The sequence below is a fragment of the Anopheles stephensi genome, chromosome 3 (genome assembly GCF_013141755.1).
Source record: "Anopheles stephensi strain Indian chromosome 3, UCI_ANSTEP_V1.0, whole genome shotgun sequence".
Lineage (NCBI taxonomy): Eukaryota > Metazoa > Arthropoda > Insecta > Diptera > Culicidae > Anopheles > Anopheles stephensi.
In genome coordinates, this window is record NC_050203.1 from 80836348 (window position 1) to 80859026 (window position 22679).

Sequence of the window (22679 nt, forward strand, 5' to 3'; positions counted from 1 at the left end):
TCAAGCACTAGTTGAGTAATTATTTGAAGAAAGTTGGCATTAAGCACAATTTTTGCCATAATTGCCGAGCAATGATTCTACTTGTTTAAGTATGTGATTAAATTAAAATCTTGGTTGCTGTTGAACTTTCACCAAAAATAGTTGGAGTTGTGATTGATTTGTAGGGTGTAATCGCTTATCGGCATAATTTATTTGTAAGACACCCAATCGTGATTGTCTGCACTATTTTTAGCAACTTTCTTTTCTTCTTTTTCAGCAAAAAATATGAATAAATATATCTGTCACATAAATGACCGACAGCCTGCGACGCTGTGCAGGACCATCGTTGACACCGTTTGATGCAACCCTGCACCCAAACTGTCAAGAGTGGAAAATCGGAAACGGGACGCTTTTTTCGCGCAAGAAAGTGAGCAAATAAAACACACAACCTGCTGTGCAAAGGTCGCGTACTGCTTTTTCGGTTTCGGCGCTGAAGCCCCCGGGGGCCAGGGACATCCTCTCACACACCAGCAACAACATGTCGGTGCCACCGTTAGCCGGTGGCCAGCCGTTTGCTCCATCGCTCGTGTCGCACTTTAACATTCCCCCGCCGGGTTTTGGTGCAGCACCGGGTGGGGGTGCAGGTGCTCCGGTCACTCCGGTGGCTGCCGCGGTAGCCCTAGCGGCTGCCGCAGCTGCGGCCGCCAATGGATCGATCGTAGATCCGGCCGCCACCGCACCGGTCGCTGGACCGCTGACGACGGGTATCGTGAACGAATGGTCGGAACACAAGACGCCCGAGGGCCGCACGTACTACTACAACAGTATCACCAAGCAGAGCTTGTGGGAGAAACCGGACGAGCTGAAAACACCGGCCGAAAAGCAGCTGAGCCAGTGCCCGTGGAAGGAGTACCGGTCGGATGCGGGCAAGCTGTACTACCACAACACGCTCACGAAGGAATCACAGTGGGTGGCGCCGCCCGAGTATCTGGAGCTGAAGGAGAAGGTGGCCGCCGAACAGGCGGCGGCCGAAGCGGCCAAAGCCGCCGCCCTGAAAACGTCCGCCATGGCAAGCAGCATGCTGATGCAGTCCGTTGTCCTGCCCGTCGTGTCACCGGCCCTTGCCGGTGCACCGACGGCCGCACCTGCCAGCACGGTACCGGCCGCTACCAGCGATGGGCCAGCGATGGGGCTAAGTGCAGTTGCCGGTGTTACGCCCGGTTCGGCAGAAAACTCGTCCTCCGCCCTGGATCAAGCGATGGCAGCGACACTGGCCGCCATCGAAGTGCCCGACGATCCGATCGACAAACGGGACGATGAATCGCAACCGGGCCAAACGGACGAAGAGCCGGCCATGGAGTTTAAAGACAAAAAGGAAGCGATCGAAGCATTCAAAGAGTTTCTGAAGGAGAAAAACATTCCCTCGAGCTCGTCCTGGGAGCAGTGCGTGAAGATCATCCAGAAGGACCCGAAGTTTAACGTGTTCAAGAAGCTCAGCGAGAAGAAGCAAGCGTTCAACGCGTACAAAACCCAGAAGCTAAAGGACGAGCGGGAGGAGCAGCGGCTGAAGGCGAAAAAGTCGAAGGAAGAGCTGGAAAAGTTCCTCATGTCGTCGGACAAGATGAACAGCATGCTCAAGTTTTACCGCTGCGACGAACTGTTTGCCAACCTGGACGTGTGGAAGTCCGTGCCGGAGCAGGACCGGCGCGACATCTACGAGGATTGCATCTTCAACCTGGCGAAGCGGGAAAAGGAGGAAGCGCGGGTGATGAAGAAGCGCAACATGCGCGTACTGGGCGAGCTGCTCGAGGCGATGACCTCCGTCACCTACCAGACGACCTGGTCCGAGGCGCAGGTAATGCTGCTGGACAACGCTTCCTTCAAGAACGACGTCAATCTGCTCGGCATGGACAAGGAGGATGCGCTGATCGTGTTCGAGGAGCACATCCGCGGCCTGGAGCGCGAAGAGGACGAAGAGAAGGAGCGCGAAAAGAAGCGTCTCAAGCGGCAGCAGCGCAAAAACCGCGACCAGTTCCTTGCCCTGCTCGACACGCTGCACGAAGAGGGCAAGCTCACGTCGATGTCGCTGTGGGTCGAGCTGTACCCGCTCATATCGGCCGATCTGCGCTTCTCCGCCATGCTCGGCCAGCCCGGCTCGACACCGCTCGATCTGTTTAAGTTCTACGTAGAAAATCTGAAAGCCCGCTTCCACGACGAAAAGAAGATCATCAAGGAGATCCTGAAGGAGAAGGAGTTTGTCGTCGTGCGGACCACCACCTTCGAAGACTTTGCGACGGTGGTGTGCGAGGACAAGCGGTCGGCCACGCTCGACGCCGGCAACGTGAAGCTAACGTACAACTCGCTGCTCGAGAAAGCGGTGGCGGCGGAGAAGGAGCGGCTGAAGGAGGAAACCCGCCGCATCCGGAAGCTGGAGAACGAGCTGAAGGGTGTGTGGATCGAGGCGGGCCTGACGATGGTGGACAGCTGGGAGACGGCCCAGAAGCTCGTGATGGATCGCGAGGCGTACGAGCTGTACGAGAAGGAGGACAAGGTCGAGCGGTTGTGGGAGGACTTTGTGAAGGAGACGGAGGACTCCTGCAGCCATCACCATTCGCGGTCGAAAAAGTCGAAAAAGAGCCGCAAGCACAAGAAGAAATCACGCTCGTCGTCGAAATCGGTAAGTGTGGTTACAAACGAATTCCTGCTACATTTGAATTTGAACCGACCGTTAACGGAATCGAACGGCCCTTTCCCTTTTTTCCAGCTCTCGGAAGCATCGGAGGTGGAGTACGAAAAGCCATCGTCGAAGAAGAAGCGACGATCCCGCTCCCGAACACCGCTGACGGCGAGCGATCTGTCCGAGAGTGAGCACGAGTTGCACGAGGAACCGTTGCACCATCATAACGACCATCACGGTAGCGAACGGTTGGACCGGAAGCGGAAAAAGAAGAAAAAGCACCACCGCAAACCATCCCGTTCACCCTCGTACGAAGAAGTGATTGTGATGGAGAAGAATGGTGGTGGTGGTGGTGGTGGTGCGTCACGGTCCCGCACACCGTCGCCGGAGATTGAGAAGAAAAAGGTAGGTATCGATGCAACCGGGTAGTGGGGGTTCTTTCATTCACTTACCTTACTTTACCTCTTTCTGCTCTCTCAACCACACACACACGTACAGAGAAAGAAGGACAAAAAGAAAAAGGACAAACGCCGAACGTCCCGATCGGTTAGTCGGGCCAGCAGCGGTGGTGGTCGCATCCGCAGCCCGCTGGACGATGGTCGTCGAAGTAGCCGGTCGCCCAAGATGGCGGACGATGCGGCACTGAGCGAGTCGGAGCTGGAATCGCAACGGGCAGCACTGTTGGCGCAGCTGAACGAACAGATGGATGAGTAGCGGCCGCGCGTCAGCTCACTCGAGCACGGACTGACCCGCAATGGAAAGCACGCGTGAAGCAAGGGCAGCACAGCCAACCGTGTCCTTCCCGAAACTCGTCTCTCGTACGCTGAAGTGGTCAAGAAAGGGTGTATATTTTACGCGAAAAAGTCTATAAAAAACGAGTCCTACAGAAACACATGTCCCACAAAAATCGACTAGAAAAAAAACTCTCAGGCAGTTCTAAGTTCTTAGTAAGGTAATTCTACTGGTCTACTGGTTCAAAAAAATGGGGTAAAGTCAGACTACGGGGGTAGGTAGAAGAGTCCTCCGTTAGATATCCTCCTCGATCGGTTTGTAGTCGGGCAGCAGTTCCCAAATCTTCATCCGCCAACGCTGACGGCGCATTTCCGTTTCCTTCTCGATGCGCAGGATAATGTGCAGCCGTTGCCACCGTTCGAAGACTTTCCATTTGAGTTGCCTGGAAGGGAACGTAGACGAAAGCCGGTTACCAGATAAAGGACTAGATATAGTACTAGATACTGAAAGATTTTTCTCAAAGACTCTCGTGCCGACCACCATCAAACAGCCGTCACTTACCATTCGTAGTGGGAAGCAGCGTGGGACATCTTGCCCTGCAGTATCATCAGCGACTGTTTCGTCTTTCCGATCCAGATGGAAATGACCTTCTCGGTCATCCGCACCTCGTACCAATCGAGGGCGACCTGCAGCTTGCAGCGCTGCTCGTGCATGTACTGGAATAGGGGCAAACATTGGGTAAGTGCAAGTGAGCGGCGTACAACACTAGATTTCGTTCGCGTTTCCAGCTTACAGTTTGCCAGTGCCGCACCGCCAACCGGTAAAGCTTGCACTCGTGCAGCCCGTCCGCCATCGCCTTCTTGCTCTCCCAGAGCGCGTTCGTGAGGGACCACCATCGGCGGAAGTATTTGCGCTTGTAGTACCGTCGCCTGTAGGCGACCGAGCGCCGTTCGTTCTCGTGCCGTATGCCCAGCAGCAGCTTGAACGCGTGCATCCCGAAGCGCTTCAGCTTGAGCAGCCGGAACTCCTTCGCGATCTGGTTGTTCGCGATCCACGCCTGCCGCTCCTGCTCCCGGATGATCTTCTGCAGCTTCTCCAGCTTGCGCTTTTCGCGCATCTCGCGATACCGGCGCTTGCGGGCATCTTCGTCCTCCTGGCGCTTCGCTTCTTCGGCTGCCTGCTTAGCGTCCTCCCGCTCCTTCTCCAGCTTCATGCGGCGCTCCTTCGCTTCCTGGTGCCGCTGGCTGCGCTCCAGGGCACGCTGCTGCATTTTGGCCAGGAACTTCGGTATCATCAGCCCTTGCGCCTGCAGCTTACGCATTTCGTCCTCCTCCGACGTGTCCGGCTTGATGTTGCCCACTATCTGGATACACTTGGCCTTCGCACGCAACCGGACGTGCCCGGTGCGGGCAGCCTTTAACAGTTCGCTCTGAATCTCCGCCTTCGATATCTTGGACGCTTCGGAAAATTTGGACAGCTTCAGCTCGGTGATGATGCGTTCCTGCCGTTCGAGCTTTAGCTTCTGCAGCTCGATAATGTCCTGCTGCACCTTTAGCCGATGCTCGTACTCCTTCTTAACCGATGCGGGCTGACCCGCTTCGGTCGCTGGTTTACCCGCCCGCAGCGATCCCTTCTTGCGACTGTGCCGGATGTTGCTGATGAAATCGTTGATGCGCTTGAGCTTCTGCTCCCGGGTGCTCGTAACACCGGCACCCTTGGAAATCTTCTCCAAGATCGTGTACTGCAACCACTTGAAGAAGTACTGCTTCAGGATCGCACGGTCGTGATTCTGCAGGTAGCCCTCCTTCAGCGCGTTGCTGATCACCTTGCGCGATTCCTCCGTCAGCTCGACCCGATCGTCCTTGCTGTCCGGGTCGGGTTTGTAGTTCGTAACGCACAGCTCACTGTAATCCTTCAAATCACACTTCCGCACCATGATCGGATCCATTTTCGAAAGCTTCTCCGCGGATGGTGCAATCTCCAGCAGTTCCGATTCGTCGTCGTCATAGTTGTAGACGAGCTTCTGGCGCGAAAATCCCGAACTGGTGTCCTCCTCCTTCGACCCACTGTGGGACGTATCGAGCCGTGATATGGTGAGACACTCGCTACTGTCCGTCGGTAGTGAGTCACGCTTATTGTCGCGCTCCTCCCCATTTACACCCGAGTGGTCCGCGGTGCTATCGGTCGATTGGAACTCTGTCTCGTCAAACTCATCCACGTCGGAGTCGAGCGATTCGAGAAACAGATCGTTATCCTCAAAGTCGTACTCCGACCCAAGGGAGAAGGATGATTCGTCGTCTGCCGGGAACGTGATAACTTCAGTGTTTCCGAAACGCACAATCTTGCTGTCCTCGTCCTGTTCGGCGACATCCGCTTCCGGTTCGTGATGGTTTCCGTTGAGGTGATGTTCTAGCACAGGACCCACTGTTGGTGGATTCATCTCGGGAACCTCAACCGGCTCAACCTCCAGTTCCTCACGATCAACAATTTCTTCGATCGTCGCCGTCTCTTTCAGCAGCCCCAGCGGCTCATCCTGGCCCTCCTCAAACAGCTGCTCAGTTCCCTCGATCGCACTCTGGTAAAAGTGGGTCGTGTACCGTTCACACTCTTCCAAGCTCTCGTAAATCATCCCATTGTCAATCTTGGGAATGTTGATGTACAGAATGCTACGCTTTTGGGAGCTTACTTGAGTCTTCTTTCCATGTCCGGCGCCACCCAGCTGCTCCAGCTGTTTGCGAAACTTGTTCAGCTCGTTCTCGCACAGCGTCAGCTCGATGGACCGGTTGTGGTTCTCCAGATTCTCCTGCTGGTACGCTTTGACCGGATCGATGGAGGTTTTCGGCCGTGCGTCACCATTGCAAACCCTATCCTCCTTCCGGCGTATCATCTCGTGTCTAATGTCCATCACCAGCACCGGATCGAGCATCGGTTTCGCCCCACCGCCAGCACTCTCCCCAGCCATTAGCAGCCGCAACTGGCTCTCATCGACAAAGTCCATGTTGATGAACTTCTTCACCGTCTTGGATGTCACGGTCAGATTGTTCAGGTGCTTGCGGCGTATGCGATCCCAGCGCGACTCTTTGGCGCGTGCCTTCCGTAACAGCTTGTCCAGTATCACATCCGGATTATTATCCTGGTCCTTTTCGCTCGCAGACATGGTAGCAAATATGTGTATATTTATTACAAAACTTAAATATGTTGAATGTAAAAAGTTGGAATCAGTCTTCTGTATTTTTTTTTTCGGCTACGACACTGCTACTGCCACTTTAATGTTGTCGATAAACAACAGTCTGGTCGGTTGCTAGGGACAACGAACTTGAAAGCATTTGGGAAGGAAAGGTTGCCGGCGCCACAAACCGTGACGAAGCGTTACGAAGCGTTACGCAGCCTTTTACATGTGAGAAGCGAACTTAGTTTTTGAAGGAAAACAGATTTAGTTTAATTTATTTCTAATAGTTAGAGCTGCTAAAAATCATCACTATTAGCTCGATACACACTAGGACAGTAGTTTTTCGCAATCAATTCATATCCCGTCGGTTTGCCGTCGATCCGCATCTTCCCGCTGGTACGATGAAGCATGTGGACGACCATCGCTTTCGAAATTCGGCGCTTTGCCTCTTCCAGCCGTTCGGGATCAAACATGATGCTTACATTAGTTTCATCGAACGGATGGAAGAAGCGCTCCGTGTACACCTCCAGCAATCCTCCGCAACCGCCGGTAACGACCTCGTCCAGCGTGAGTTTTTCGCAGGCTTGCACTATCTGGTAGGTGAGCAGCAAGGACCCATTCCGGACGTCGTTCTGATTGTCAAAGTATTTGAAGTTGCTGCAATTAAAGTGAGCGAGTCAGATCGTCTGGAAGTAGGTTAAAGTCTTTAACCCCGCACTTACTTCAGACATCGCTCGGCGAACGTCTGTCCAAAGCCGTGCCGTTCCAGCCCTATCACGGACGAGCCGACGAGCCGGTGCGTTTCGGCACCGAAAAAGTTTGGATTGTAAAACTCTAGCCTCTTCATCGTAACCACGTCCAGATCGAGATAGATCCCACCGTACTTGTACAGCAGCACTAGGCGCAATATTTCCGACAGATATTCGGCACCATTTGCCCTTTGGTGCAGTTGGTCCGATTTGATCGCTTCCTCCACCGGGGTGCCCCGGGCAAAGTGCTCCAAATCTAACCAGCGGAAGTGAACGTTCGGCAGCTGGACGAGCGTCAGAATGTCGGGAAACCGGACCTGGCTCGGGTTGGTAAATTCGTTCCACGAGGCAAACAAAACGATCACCTTCCGGTGCGGATTGGCACGAGCGGCCGATTCGATTGCACAGGCCTGCCGCGGTTCGATGGTAACGATCGATTTGAACGGTGCGGACGATTCGATAAAGTACACGCTGCTGAACCGGTGCAGTTCGGTGGAGGTGTCGTAGGACTGTAGAAAGCCTGGATCTTCGTTCACGACATCCGCCGGGATGTACGTTTCCTTTGGCTTCCGGTGGCGTATCAGGCGAATGAGAAGCAGCAACAGAAAGGCACACACGGCATACCGGAGGTAGCGGTACGAGGTGGAAGAAATCATGCTGCCACTGAGCAATGATGGGTTGATCGTATCTTCAACGCTGCACGATGTTCCCGACTGATCGCGGTGCTACACATTGTGGAACACGTTGCCCAGCCTAGATCTTTGGGGGGTTTTTGTTTACACAGCTTTGGAGGAGTACTCACGCGCCACATACGAAGCGTGATTTATCTCGGGACATGTAAAAGCTACACGAACAACCATTCGAAAGCAAGATGAATGGGAAGCAACAGAGACGAGACAGGAATGCATTACCGAGCCCGGGTGATGTACAACATGGGTCGTTGAGTTCAGTCCCCTAAAATTTGCATCATTTTTGGGGGAGGGACCGATATGCAGCTTGATCGTGTACGGGTGGGTACGATTCAGTCGTTTTTATAACCTCGAGCGAGCACGTAGTTATGCTGAAACAGTGATAGTGATTCAAAGAGACGTTTACAGCCGATTATCGTACCGTGTTTGTCATCGTAATGTGGTGTGCGGTAAGGGCTTAATGTTAGGTTGAGTGAGTTGGTGGAGGCGCCAGGGTGCCAGGGTTTTCTCTGCCACTAGAGAGAGAGAGTCATCCGTGACTCGGAGGTGGAAACTTTGGGGACGGTCTGCCGTAGGTCATTCCAGATCGTGGCATACGCTGGTGACATAGACATCATTGGTTTGAGGCTCCCGTATGTAGCTTACCAAGGGCCGAGCAACCGACGCTGAACCTCGGATTGGAGATAAACGAGTCGAATTAGGCTCGACAGGCTCCCGTGGGCTGATCATGTCATGAGAATGACACCGGACGACCCAGCCCGTAAAGTCCTTTTAGGCAGCCCACATGGACATAGAAGGCGTGGTAGTGATGGTGGCCGGGATAATCGATTGGTGGTATCGAGGATCGTTGCAGCAGGCCAAGATCGCGAAGCGATGGCAGATCCGGAAGTAAGTCTTCTTCTTCCTTGGCACTACAACCTCGGGAGGTCTCGGCCTGCCACATTTCTGGCTTTCTGTGACTTGATTTTACCCGCAGCAAAGTAGTCAGCCCGGCGTACGGGGAGGCGCGGTCTGGATGGGATTTGATCCCCGGTCCTGCCGTGTGAAGACCGGCGCTGTTATCGCCACGGCCACCCGACCGCCCCGCGGAAGTAAGTAAGCCGTAGAAATAAGAGACCTTGTAGAGTTGCTTCGTCAGAACATTGCAGATGATTGCAAAACAAGTTGGTAAGTTCTGTTTGATAAATTGTTTGCAAATATTTTCTGGATGACTAAATATCGTCCGAGTGGGACACAATAAGGACTGAAACCACGTGTTACAAACTATCGATCGATAACAATTATTTTATTTGTTCTTCTGGGTTAGTCTCGCGCACCGGTTGCTGTTTAAATATTGCATTCCTGTTGGTCATTGTTTGATCACCACAAAATTTCCAAGCTAATCACACAGACAACCCGACCATGATGATGCTGATGATGACGTTAATGTGATGTTGAGTATTCGGGACTTCAACTGTCCGATAAGGGTGTATTTGAAATACACAGAAGGAGGAGAAAAAAATACGATAACAGCCGGATTGTTTGAATGCAATAGTCTAGCGGGTAAGAAAAGTTTTATCCCTTTTCTTTTCACAACGATTGGCCTGCAAGAGGCAAAACAAAATTGCGGAATGTTAAAGCGTTACCGAACTCGATCGACGATCGTATTTTTGTATAAATTCATGCAAAACAAAAACTTCTTAAACAAGGTATTATGAATTCAACGATGAAGTGTAGCACGGGTTTGCTACTAATACTCAAAAAAAAATGCATTCAATCGACGGTGTGATGTAACGAAAATGATAAATAAATATTGTGATGTGAGTTTAAGTAAAGCTGCTTTTCTTACAACGCAATTGAGCCTCTGCAAGTGCGAATTGCACAATCGAACATTGTGTAGCTGGTTGATATGTTTCATCACACTAATTTGATTGAACAAACTAAACGAGATTTGGGGTGTTTGTTCGAGAGTGGTTGTAAAGTATTCGGCACCGGCGGAGTCAAAATGCAATCTCAGCCCGTTTGCATTAGTACCTGGCTAACAACAGTAAAGCTTTCTGAGTATGTTACAAACAACACGAATGTAGCACGCCAAAATGAAGGGGGTTTAGAAAACGGTTCCGCACGATCGATACACCTTTGGACAGTGGCGTTCCGCTAGCACACCGTACGCGACCCGCGATCCAACCTGCACCGGATGGCTCTTGCTAAATTTGTTCCACACGTGCACCACGATCGATTGGTTAAGCGTCAGGAGTGCCTGTTCGAGGTACTGTTCTTCGAAAAATTGCTTAAAATCTTCATAACCGATGGCGTAGAATGAGCTGATTGGGTACACGGTAAAGTGCCGGCACCGTTCCCGCGTCATGTGCACCGTCGACCGGGTGTGGCAGTACTTTTGCAGTACGCGCGTTATTACTCCGGGTCCATTGTTGCCCCAATCCTTCCCGTTAAAGTTGGCTAGCAGATCTCTGCAAAAGAAAAAACAAAAACCCGGCGAATGTTTCAGTAAAGCAAACCTAACCCGATCGTTGAAAATACCCACCTTACGCACATATCCGCCAGCTCGTGACCATGCCCTTTCGGTTCGAAGTTTATCACACCGGCAGCAACCCACCGGACCGACTCTGCGCCGGCATAGTTCGGCTCTAGCTTCTCGAACGGCTGCTGCACAATCACATCCAGATCCAGGTACGTACCACCGTACTTGTACAGGGTCAGGTAGCGCATCACATCGGACAGATGCGAGTTCATGTACAGCGACCGATATATTTCCCCACTTTCCATCCACTCTTCCAGCGGTGTTTCGGCCGCGTACGTCGTCAAGTTCACGTACCGCAGATGTACGTTTCGGTACTCGAGCAACGCATCCAGTACCGGTTGGGCCGTTCGGTTCCGAAATCCGACCGGTGCAGCAAACAGTACGTAAATGTTCCACGCCGGATTGGCACGGGCTGCCGATTCGATTGCACATGCCTGGCGTGCGTTTAGCCTCACCTCACCGTCCTTCGTGCAGGACGTTTCGTGGAAGAAAATGTTTCGCCCATCGTCGGTGGGCTGTGGGATGGACTGTTGCACATCCTGCAGCAGCGTATCGTCGAGACCGTCGGCACCGAGATGGACGGCCTGGAAGCAGTTGTGTATCGGTGTGTTCGGGATCCAGCTGTACAGGATGTAGACGGCACTGGCAAAACACAGCAAGCCCAGCACGATTCGGCGTCGGTATCGTTTCGGCTGCAGCCAGTAAGACATCGGGCGTGGTTTCGCGTGGCACCGGTTGCAAACTTTGCGACCCTAGCCCCGGTGTGTGATGATACGGTAAATGCAAATTAGTTACATCTCACATTGCTGAGGGGGTAAATGGTGCGATTTTGGGTAAATAACATAAACAATGCCAGAACTGATTTCGTTTGGCATCGGTTTATCGTACCACTTTCGGTACTTGATATCGTGTTTATCTTATATCCAATACAGTTTAAACCATTCATTACTCGTGTGTTAAGTTGAATTGAACATGCCAAAAGGCAAGAAATAGAAAAAAATTAAATTAAATTGAGTTTTTCATGCTGAAAACAAGAAAATAATTCAAAATATAGTGCCCAAATCACATCGTTCAACTTCAATCTCAAGAAGTAAACAGCGCACTGTAAACGATCGGTAAAGTCGTCGGATTGCTGGAAGCTTTATTTGAACGAAGGCAAAGCTTTTAACGAACATCTCAGCTCGATTTTGGCGCAAATTTTGCTCTCCCGAAATTCTGTAATTTTTACATTTTTATTACACTTCTGTTGTTGATTATTCGTTGCTATAGCAGCCGTCAATGGGTTTAAATTTTGTAGGGCCATTTGACTTTCTTTCCAGTTTGATACCAGTGCAGCACCTTACTTATCACGATATACCCAGCGGCTCTAATTAAAAAAAAAAACAACTCCAATAAAATTTGATCTTCGTTACATATGATTAATCATTATACAAACGTGATAAAATATGAATGTTTCATTTCATTATTCATTCAACTGTAATAACTGTTTCGGTAAACTGCAAATACCGATCATCTGTACATCCCCGCAGAGATTTCCCGCCTGTGCGTATGTGTGAAGCAAAGAACAACACCACTGCCTGTTAGTCATGGCGTACGACGAAATGGTCAAGTCATATGCAGGCGCTGTATAAGCTCGGCCCGGAACAGCGCTACACAATCAGCTGTGACTATAAACATGTAGCCAGCTAAACAAACCGAAGACGCTGGGTCGTGTTGTTTTACTAGCTTTACTACATTGCAATTTACACCGGGAAGTGGGGATTTCCATTCTAAACTTCCTATTTGGAAGAGTTTAGGTCAGCAGTAACGAGAAAAACAATAATCGTTAAACAGTTAACATGCACTTCCTGTTACGTTTGGTGGCATCGAGATCCAATCCAAACATGATTCCCATTCCGGTTAAAGTCCTTGCTGTATCGTGCAGAGTACAAAAACACAAACCAAAAAACGCGTACATGATACCCAACACCAGACTCGGCCCGGCTTGTCTCGTCCCTAACTTGTCCATAAATCACGCCCAACGAGCTCGTCCATGTTATGTGTGCGGCACGCAAAACGACTAGCCCCTAGCAATTGTCTCGAAGATATTCCATTCCAAAACGTGTACTTACCGCCGTGCAGTTACACAGCGACCGGGCTGACAGACGGTGGCGGGTGACGAATGGACGACAGAATCTATGAGGTCAGTTTAAGCGCCATCTGTTTGTCACCTGACGCTATCTGCAATCAAAGATGTCGAAAAATTGAAACAAACATCTACAGTGAGGTACGGATGATGTCTTCATGAACCATCGGAGATATTAAGATCTACCTATATGGAATGTTCCTTGACGAGAATTTCGTTCGAAAAGTATTTTTTGTAAGTAACATAATAAGTAATAGTTAAACTACCGATATAAAAACTGCACAGCACTGTGAAAGGATCGAGGATGTAATTTATGGAACGCGAAAACGCACCTCGCACGCACCAACGCACGACATTGATTATGCGTCGATCGTCTCTCTGTGTGCTGCATGCATATCGAAAACGTCTTCTCGCTGGCCCGGTCAAAAAGCCTCCTTCGCCGAAAGCTCGAAACCCAGTACGTGATTGGGGGTGGACAGGACAGTGGTCGAAGCTCGAAAGTAGTAGTCCTTCCGATTGTTGCCCTAGCGAGCTGCTGCTGAGTGGAGATCGCAAAACATCTGATTCAACCGAACCAGGGCCGCCGAACAGCGTAGAACGGACGCGGCTGAAACACACACGGAAAATGCTTTCGTTTCTCCCGAGAGCGAGCGAGCGAGAATTGTGCGAGAGTCTCCACAGCATCCCGTTCCGCAGTGTGCATTGCACTCGGTGAGCTGCTGGGATGCCGGGAAAGCGGGTCCGCTCCGGAAACATACCGATGTACGCACGCCACCCACCGGGCGCTGTGTAACTCCGTCTCTAACCGTTCCACCCCAAACATCCTTCGGAGCAGGCCGGTGCGTCGTCGTCGTCGAGCGGAATGGAGTAAAAGTACAGAAATCTTTGGTTAATTTAGTCAGTTGGTTCGTGCTAGCGCTAGCGTTCACATCGAACATCGGAACAGGTTGGTCGGTCGGTGTGTCGGGTTCGTGGCTCGTGCTTTTGCGAACGATTGATCAGTTACAATTCGAACGTCGGCTCGATGTGTGGTGTGCGATTGAGCGGTGAACAAGTTTAGAAAGGCTCGTATATCGTTTGCCTTTAAGCCGAGTTTTTGTGAGGACAATTAAATGAAAGTTTATTTTAAATAACAAATTGAAAATAAGTTTCTACATGGAATGAGTGAACAGTGAGAAAAGCTCCCCTTTTTTTTGGTTCCCTTTTGAACTGTAGAATATAATACCAAAAAGCGGGCCAATAATTTAGCATTCTTTAATGAGTTTCGCCATTTGCTATCCGTTGCGCTGTACAAGTACGTACACATATGCAGCACGCTTTTTCCGCCGCCGTCCACCCTGAAATATGTAAGCGTCGAGAGAGAAAATAAAATCTAAAAACTGACCGTTAGAAAATGAAACCACGGCGTTTGTGGTCAGTTTCGGGTTGTGGCCACGGCAAGGCAAATCGCAAAAAATAGTAAAACACAGCCGCGGGGTGAAAAAAAAACCCTAGCAGGAATAAGGGCGATGGAAAGCACGTACTATGCATCTGATGGCGCGGTTTTTTTAGTAGTTTAGGTCAGTTTGTAGATTTGTAAAAAAATTACTTAAAAAAATCTTTCGAAAAAATTTAAACCAAATTTTTGGGAATGATAGTTAATACTTACTGAGGACTATTTTGGCAGGTCTGTAAAGCAAACGAACTCTAACCGAACCTCGAATACGCGACTGAGTGTAGTTTTTGTGCGGAGTGTGTGCTTTGTTCCCCCAGTAGTTGGAAAAAAATTATAAAAGTGAATGTTTCTTTCGCGGAAAGTAATTAATATTTCGAAAACAAGTGCAAATACTTGCTGAAGTGAAGTGAGAACCGATTGCGAGTGTCAGTTGCAACAATAGAAGTGCGCCCGAAACAGTCACACAGTCACTCGGAGGGAAAAACGGGCCCTTCGTGCTGGTGGTAGTGGTAGTGGTGAGTGAGTGGTTGGTTGAAGAAGCTGTGCTGCGGTCTGTAACGGGCTGACCGCTGCAGTGAACTTCGAAGTGAACTACCGACGGCAGTGGCAGTTAATTTTCTTTCATCGTTCAGCAAACAGTCTCCAGTTTTGACGCGAAACAGTCGAGCAGGTTTGTACAAGTTTATGTTTTTATTGGTTTTTAACTCCGAAAAAAAAAATTGCCTGTTGGCTGCCCTCTGGGTGAGGATCGATCGGTTAGACGACACTCTTGGGGAATGTTGTGAATGGGCCAATAAAATCATGATCGGTCAAGTCGCTTTTTTCTCCTCTTGTTTTATGTGTCTGGTGGTGTGCTTTTGTTTGTTTTAAACTTTATTTCATTGACCTTCGGCGAGCTTTCGGCAGACGGCATCAATTATTGATTGATCGATGAGTACGTTGCGCGTTTGCATGGTTCCCGAAATTCCTGACGTAGAAACCGGTGATCACTAGCTTATGAGGCATCGTTAGGCTCGGGTTGATCGTTGGGCCAAAATCCAACAAATTTGCAATCAAAATTGTCTTTACACCTTATACGCATAAATCCCTTACAGGGGGTTTTACGACCGAACGTTAAACGTAGAATTGTCCTTTTTATTGATGGCGCGTCATTAGATTTGTAATTATGATCGATTCGCTAAAGTTATGCATAAACACTTTAACCGGGGGGTTTTTTGGTTTTTGTTTACGCTTTGTGTGTGTGTGTTTGGATTTATTGACGCATTTTACGGTGATTCCTCGTATATTAATCCTTAGAGATGTGTGTATGGAATTTTGTTCTTTGAAATTATCGGTTTGATGCAGCTGCATAATAAATTGAATATTATGTTAATCATTTCTTTGCCGATTGTTGAGAGGAATTTTGATGGGAAGAAATAGCCCAAGGTATGAGGATTGAGAGGAAATATTTTTATTTTTATTACACCAAAGATTAGTAATGGAAAATGGCAGTTATTATAAAAAAATAATAAAAAAGTAAAACTTTACAATAGGCGAGTAGAAAAAATGTAAAAGAATTATAAAACAAATAAAATTTCAGAAAAATATATTAAGGAAAAGTGAGCTCAAAAAAAACCAAATTAAGGAATTGAAAAAAGAAAAACAATTATGTGAAAAAGTAGTAAAAGACGGGAAATCAACCTCAACATTTCAGAGGCTAAGCAGTGCTGAAATTCTTTAAGCTTGGGAATACCAAAACCGTAATAACTGCAAAAAAATAAATAACAAGCTAAACAATTTGCTGGTGGAAATTAACTATTGTTGTTAAAACTAAAACAGAATTTTGAAAAAGTAATTGATTAAGTAAAAATGAGTAAGAAAAATCGATCAAACTATTCTTCTTCTTCCTCGGCACACTACAACCTCGAGAGGTCTTGGCCTGGTTTTTTCCGGCTTATTGCAAAATAGTCAGTCCTGCGTATGGGGAGGCGGGTCTGGATGGGATTTGATCCCCGGTCCTACCGTGAGAAGACTGGCGCCGCTGTCACCTCGGCCACCAGGCCGACTCCATTAAATAGTTTAAGCAAGTAAAAGGGTAAAATAGTTATCCAAAACCGGCTAAAGGCTTTCAAGAGTAGGAAATTCAGCTTCAAGCGCTCTCTACCATTGCTTTTAATAAAAATCAATACAATTTAACCATGCGATAAGTATAAACAAAGCAAAAATCCTTCGAAATTCAAAAAGTAAAATATAAAAAAAATATTCATCTTTTGGTGCATCATACAAACGGTCTGAGCAAAAACAATTTTATTGCTTGCTTTTCTGCAACAACCAACACGCCCAGCAAGTGCGTTGTAAAGTTGGCGTTTCCTTTGTGCATTCGAAACACTTCAAAAGTACAGCCGGGAATTGGTTGAATTTTAATTTTAAAGCAATCGATTTGGAGCCTCCCCTTCCCCGCTGATTGCTTTGGGAGTTTTAATAATAAAAATTCATTTCGAGCCTCTGCCTCTACGTACATTCGCCTTCATTTACTTGAGCTTTTTTTTCTCTCTCTCAATCATTTATTGAACTCATCCTGTTTGATCCTGTTGATGGGTCTGTGCTGCGTTTTGTTTCTCATTCATTTTGTATTCATCTGTCATCTTGAGTAAACAGAACAATAAATAATTATTTAATGCACCGGCTCGGTTCTAATCGGCTTTTTTTCCTCTGCCTGCTGAGAACCACCGAAAACAATATCGCTCTTTTCGCGTTCACACGTTACCGCCGGACCAGTACCGTCTTCGGGGCAACATATTTAACGTGCAATTGGATTTTCCCACGCAAGGGATCGTGGTGCGGTGGCGTTTTACTTTTGCGTGAAGGAAAAATCATCCGACTGGAAAAACAAACCATTCACGGGATATCGCTGTCGTCAACTCAGCGTCAGGAAGGCGTGTAAGGGAGGGTTACCGCTCGGTTCGAGAGGTAAAATTTTCAACAAAACCGTACACACAAGAAGGAAAAACGTTAGCGCTTATTATGCTACTTCCAGCGCCTGAATATTGATGTTCGGAGGCCAAGAAATCACTCGCCTGGACGTAGTGTTTCCCATTTTGTTACTCTAATTTCTTCCTCAAATTTTGTATTTTTAGATACTGTAGGCTTCTACTACAAGAACATTTTGTAAAGCACACCATTTTCTACACTGAAAACCCATTTTAATCATTCGGTTTGCTCTTAAACGATCAAATCCTCCCCTTTAACCGATACGGATCTTAACGCTTTTCCGGCAAACATCTCTCACCACCACGAAAAATTGAAATTCAAGTTGATTAAACTTGTATTTGTCTTGCTCGCTGCGAGTGCCGGCTACTTTCTTCTTGGTGAGCTCCAACGGGCACAATTTATTTTAAAGCAAGTCGACGTCTTGTCTTGTATTGTACATGGCGATCTTTCAAACGCTTGCTTGCTTGCTTCTGCCACCTCTCGAAAACTGCCGAATCGATGCGGGACCAATGGTCCCATCCCGACCGACGTTTCAACCTTCAAAAAGTGAACGATTATTTCACGATTGAACTTTTCCGTCACGATCGAGTTAAATGATGGAGGGCTTCGAGCGGTAAGCGAACGAGAGCGAACTAGGTTCGCGTACTTTGCTTTGGGACAACGGTAGAAAAAGAGGGACGGAAAAATATTAAAGTAATGAATTCAAAAAAATATTTCCTTCCCGTTCTGGGTCTACATGGGCCCAACTGAAGGCCACCGTTCGCGAGACAGTAAAAACTTTGTGGCGCAAGGTGCGCCAGAATGAAATGGGTAAATATTGGTGGGAAAATGTAAGCTAGTGTTTACGTTCGGACTACCTTGCCGTACCTACCGACCTAGTCGTTGTTGATCTTTTGCTGGTTTTCTGTCGAACGGGTGTAAAAGTAGCGATTGAAGGTTGTGCCTGTTTTTTTCCGAGAAACTGGAAAGATTCTCGGCAAAGTGTAGCTATAATCGAACTTTGCTCTAAATAGGGAAGTTAAACAGTAAAATTCACCGAGGTGAACGTATCGCTGGGTAAATCTTTATTTTAGATTGGAGCACGGCTTAAGCTCCAAGCGAAAGACAAACAAAACCAACAAAACATGACACAATTTTGTCGGGAGCTTCGGCGGAAAAACGTACCGGAAAAATACTGTAAAATAAATCGTTTTATTCTATATTTACTAAGCTGCTATAAAACTTAAGTAACAAACTACCTTATTGGCAAGGATATACAGAACTCCTCAGATTCTTTATTTTACTAGCGTTTAAAAATGTGGTCTTTCAATGTTCTCCTCTTGCGAAAACTGCATTAAAAAGCAAATCTTATCAAGCTAATTAATCCAAAAAGCGGGAAATGCTATAACGCTTTTTTATAGCACACCAACCAATTCTACCACGACTTTAGCGCGATCCTTAATTAATAAAGTTACCAAAAAGCTTCATCTTCGGTAAAAAAAACGACGGCACACCGTCCGTGCATACTTTTCAATCAAACCGGAAAAATGATTTTCCCGAAAGAAAACCTCTTAGTTGTTTTCCATGAGGCTTCGGCCCAAAGTTACGCGCTAAGTAAATGCAAAATATAGGTCCGGAAAATTCCCGGCACGCCGTTTGCTGTTTGCTGGCTATTAGAGCTCTACCGAGAGACACAAACCGGCACTCAACTGTCGAAGGTTAATCAAACATCAGCAGACTATGGCAAAAGGTAAAAAAGGAGTTTATTAGTTGAGTTGAGGTAGTTGAGACAACTGAAAAGGGTGTCCTCGGTTGTCCCAAACCGCTCAAGACGCAACAAGATTCCTCCCCACCACTCCCCGAAGAGTGGGCTCATTAAATTTATTGCAAATAATGATGCTGAATCACTTCACGCAGGTTCCTGGGTTCCTGGCAAAAGGGATGAGGGTGCTCTGGCATCCGGAAACAATTTGCCAATGTCCGTTTCGGTAAATATACGCCCAGCCTTGGAAGGGCCAACGTCAACCCTAAAACCTTCTTTTTTGCTCTTAGCGAGCAGCAACAACAGCCCCAAAAAGATTCAACCTAATTCAGTTACTTGAGCAGTTGGAGGGTGGCTTCTTCGGCGTAGGCTGGCTAGCATTTTTTGGATGCTTCGCTCGGAAGAATGCGGACGAGATGTTCGGAAGAAAATTCCATCGCATTACCACACGAAGAAGCGTGGGTCTTGCAGGTGGCCGGGCAGTGTTGCTTCGCCCGAACCAGAATTGGACAATGGTCAAAAGTGGTTCAAAGTGTAAAGTTTTCTCATTTTCATAATCCATAATATAAATCGTAATTTGTGAAGCACTGCAACTTGGGGCTTGGCGTGCTGGCGCGTGGATGAGAAATGATTATTGGTTAAAGTTTATTTCCGCCTTCGGGATTGAGAATGAGCGTAAAACAAAAGTGGGGTAAGCGTTCCCGGTCTCTTTTTGTATGCCATAATTAGCACGGTGTACTAAATCTTGTACTAAGTAGTACAGATGTTCTAAAGCTTAGTTTTAATCAGAATATCTTCAAGAGGAATTTCCTTGCCCAACTCTTAAATCACGAAGAACGAGAGTAAGCTGTGGCTTCCATTCTTTCCCGCTTTAGTCCTTCCTTTTTCAATATTTGATCATTATACGGAATTTTATAGCATGCAAACCTTACCCGCGTGTGGCGAAGCCGTAGACGAGCGCAAAGGAAAAACCCTCAACTAATGCGCAAACCGGCTATTCGGAAAAGGGCTAATCGCAGTTGTTTACAAGCGGCCCATTTTTTCTTCTGTCTGCCTCCGGAAAATTCTTCTACCCCAGTGTAGAAGAATTCTTTTCTTCAGCGTAAACCCCTTCCGGGCGGCTCGGGACAAATAATTGGATTTATCATCGGCTTTGTAACGATTGATCATTTCTTTTGCTTTTACGGAATGTGACATGTGATGTGATTTTTGCATGGCTGACTGGGGCCGCTTTTTTCCATCCCCGTGGGAATCTGTATGTATTGTCTGGCGGGGGCTTAAAGAAAACTGGAGGAGTTTACTTGGCTGTCATGTGGCAGAACATATTTTGCTTTCGTTGGAAGTGTATCATTAGAAGCGTAACGTTATTCATAATGCGGTAATACTTACAAGCTGTACAAGTTGCAGTTTCAATCCTCTTACACCGCTTACCGTCATCTTAAAGCTGCCGGTTCTTCTCACGCCTATTTCGCAATCTTAAATATTTGATGTCGAAATACCCGACCCGGTGCGCACATGTTTGGATCGCCAAGAAAAACCAAACCCCTTGGTAACACATGGCGCAGAACGATTATGATGACCATCATACCATCAAATCAAAATAAATCATCCTAAGCTATCGCAAAACGACACCGGCAGCAGAACGCGTTCCCTGTGCGGAGCACACCCATCAAGACGCATCGGTCAGCGTGGTCAGCTACGGGAAAATGTCTGCCGATCGGGTGGGTTTTTGAAGGATGTAAATCATCTCTCAATGCTACAATCGCTTGAAGCCATATCTCACAATCACGTCGACATATGCTGTGACATGGCGGAGGTTTTTTTTTCCTGTTGTTGCTCCCATTTCCCCCTTTTTCTCAACCCAATCCCTTTCTTTTCCTACTCCAAGAATGTGCGAACCATCTTAGAGCACAACGGGGAGTGTGAGGGATACGGCATCTCGTAACATCCCGTGCTCATAAAGATATCAAGTTGCAAAGTGTTACCAGTGTTGAATCGCTTCCCGGCACCACTTAATCATAATATGCCTCATTTTGTCGGTAATTGGGTGTAAATTAATGGTCTTTGTTTTGTTTGGCGGCTCGGTTGGGATGAGTTGGGGCGTGAGCGGAAGAAACGAAAACAGAGGTTGGGAAATTGAAGTGGTTTTGGGTGACATTTCCGGGGTTCAAGGGATGTGCGATAAAATAGGTATGAATTGTTATTTTAATTGAAAACGACCTATGAGTTTTGAGCAATTTTTGTGAGTGCTTTAGTAGGTTACGCGCCTAAAGGTATGCAATTTATTCTGCGCAAAATAATTATCTAAGTGATTGCATACTTTTAGGCGTTTTTTTTGAGACTGTTGTTTTGAGCAGTTTTTTTTGTGTAAGTGCTTAGCCCAACAGAATAAAACAAATAAAATAATCGATTTTGTACTTAGACAACACACCAGTTACTTATCAAGAATTCATCTTGATAAATTAGCTACTGATAACACTGAGCTAAACTTGATTGATGATACTCACACCAGCCGTGATTACCATATCACCTCATAGCATGTGCATATGGACGAAGAAAAAACAACCCCCCGCCAGCCACAAAACACTTACCCAGCTACAACTGGTACAAACAAACACTTTTACCCGAAAAGTCTTACCAGTGTACCGCTCGCTTAAGGGGGAAGCCAGCGCAAACCACAACAATATTAATAATTAATTAATTCTGTATTAATTTTCACTGCCACGAAACCTTGAGCCACGATATGTGTGTGTGAGTATGTGGCAGCTGTTTGCCATTGCATATCCCCCACGCCGACAAAGAATTACCATCCTTAGTGCAGCGCAACGTTTGATAAAATTCTCATTTCCACGCGTCACAAGCGACGACACGCTTATCGTGCGTCACATTAGCGTATTCCGATCGTGTTGGGAAAGTCCCTTGTTTAAGGCATCGGCACCACTGGTGCCTTTCACTTTCATAATGTTGTACCGGGCTGCTTGCACAAAGGATTAAATTCCGATTAACCCATTAACCTACGCAGCGGCACCGAAAGCAGCTGATGTACGGGAGATTAGAAATAAATTAATTATTGCATATTCTGGAATTGGGTTGGGGAGTGGGAGCCCACCAGAAATGGTTCAAAATTGAGCTTAATTCGTGGAAAGGTTATGAAGCAAGAGAAAATTTACTAAAAACTCGTATGTTTGTATTGCGGATTGCATACCATTTTGTTTACTTTACTTGCTGAGAAATACGCCTGAAAGTATACGATTAACATGAAATGGTTTTTTTCGGAATAATAAAGCAAACAACGTCATGTGCTTGCCCTTTTGAGACATCGACCACGTGCCACGTGTCCACCATATTCGCTGGCTAGTGCTTATTACTTTCATTTAACCAACCTTTACAACACCGTTCAATCCCGGTTTTTGACACGCTGGAATGTATCCCTTTACGGTAGGCTGCGGAAGGCATCGATGCTCCGTTTTTGACAGCGTGTGCACTGGCAAGCGTGTACCGTGTGCCGACGTTTAGCCGTTCCGATACCGGAGTTGGACGTAAATCCCATCGAGAACAAGGTTTTAATCTGGTACGCTTGTTTGTGCGAGCCTCGGCTACTGTGGCGAGTGCCGTAATCCGCACGGGAGATTACGAGATATAGAAATGTATTATGCACTTACCTGGACAGGCGACTGTAGCGAGCCACAAGAGCGGGCCCACACCGTACTTCGTTCGAGGTTTTTCGAGGGGCGGTTCGTGCCATCACGACAAACGGCCACCGTAACAACATTGTGGAGCACCGGAACGGCAGGCACGGGACCACCGATACGTGTCGACGTCAATTTCTCGCAAACGACAGATGCAGGGTTATTTTTGCCTTTACTTGTATATCCAGATCTGCATCACCAGG

The 22679-nt window shown here is 47.6% G+C and overlaps 5 protein-coding genes across 6 annotated transcripts in view; 2 read left to right on the forward strand and 3 right to left on the reverse strand.

The window, feature by feature from the left end:
- The first annotated feature begins 338 nt into the window (after positions 1 to 338).
- LOC118511810 (pre-mRNA-processing factor 40 homolog A) lies at positions 339 to 3596 on the forward strand. The gene is made up of 3 exons (XM_036055350.1): positions 339 to 2656; positions 2744 to 3061; positions 3155 to 3596. Exons 1-3 carry the CDS (start codon positions 518 to 520, stop codon positions 3368 to 3370), a joined length of 2673 nt encoding a protein of 890 aa, XP_035911243.1. The 5' UTR covers positions 339 to 517; the 3' UTR covers positions 3371 to 3596.
- Positions 3481 to 6602, reverse strand: LOC118511812 (probable DNA double-strand break repair Rad50 ATPase). The gene is made up of 3 exons (XM_036055351.1): positions 4182 to 6602; positions 3950 to 4104; positions 3481 to 3830 (listed from the first exon to the last, which is right to left on the reverse strand). Exons 1-3 carry the CDS (start codon positions 6543 to 6545, stop codon positions 3683 to 3685), a joined length of 2667 nt encoding a protein of 888 aa, XP_035911244.1. The 5' UTR covers positions 6546 to 6602; the 3' UTR covers positions 3481 to 3682.
- Positions 6603 to 6802: 200 nt separating this feature from the next.
- On the reverse strand, positions 6803 to 9128 carry LOC118511814 (lactosylceramide 4-alpha-galactosyltransferase-like). Its single transcript, XM_036055353.1, has 2 exons — positions 7280 to 9128; positions 6803 to 7214 (listed from the first exon to the last, which is right to left on the reverse strand). The coding sequence occupies exons 1-2, from the start codon at positions 7960 to 7962 to the stop codon at positions 6854 to 6856; spliced, it is 1044 nt and encodes a 347-aa protein (XP_035911246.1). The 5' UTR covers positions 7963 to 9128; the 3' UTR covers positions 6803 to 6853.
- Positions 9129 to 9251: 123 nt separating this feature from the next.
- On the reverse strand, positions 9252 to 11377 carry LOC118511813 (lactosylceramide 4-alpha-galactosyltransferase-like). Its single transcript, XM_036055352.1, has 2 exons — positions 10520 to 11377; positions 9252 to 10445 (listed from the first exon to the last, which is right to left on the reverse strand). Exons 1-2 carry the CDS (start codon positions 11224 to 11226, stop codon positions 10082 to 10084), a joined length of 1071 nt encoding a protein of 356 aa, XP_035911245.1. The 5' UTR covers positions 11227 to 11377; the 3' UTR covers positions 9252 to 10081.
- A 2020-nt stretch (positions 11378 to 13397) lies between these two features.
- The window catches only part of LOC118512972 (nitric oxide synthase), an 86843-nt gene continuing 77561 nt past the window's right edge, over positions 13398 to 22679 (forward strand). Inside the window, exons 1-2 of one of the 2 annotated variants that reach the window (XM_036058199.1) lie at positions 13398 to 13587; positions 14308 to 14746. The gene's annotated coding sequence lies outside the window, so the exon portion shown is untranslated. The remainder of the gene's footprint in view (positions 13588 to 14307; positions 14747 to 22679) is intronic. The other variant, XM_036058200.1, reaches the window with a different exon arrangement.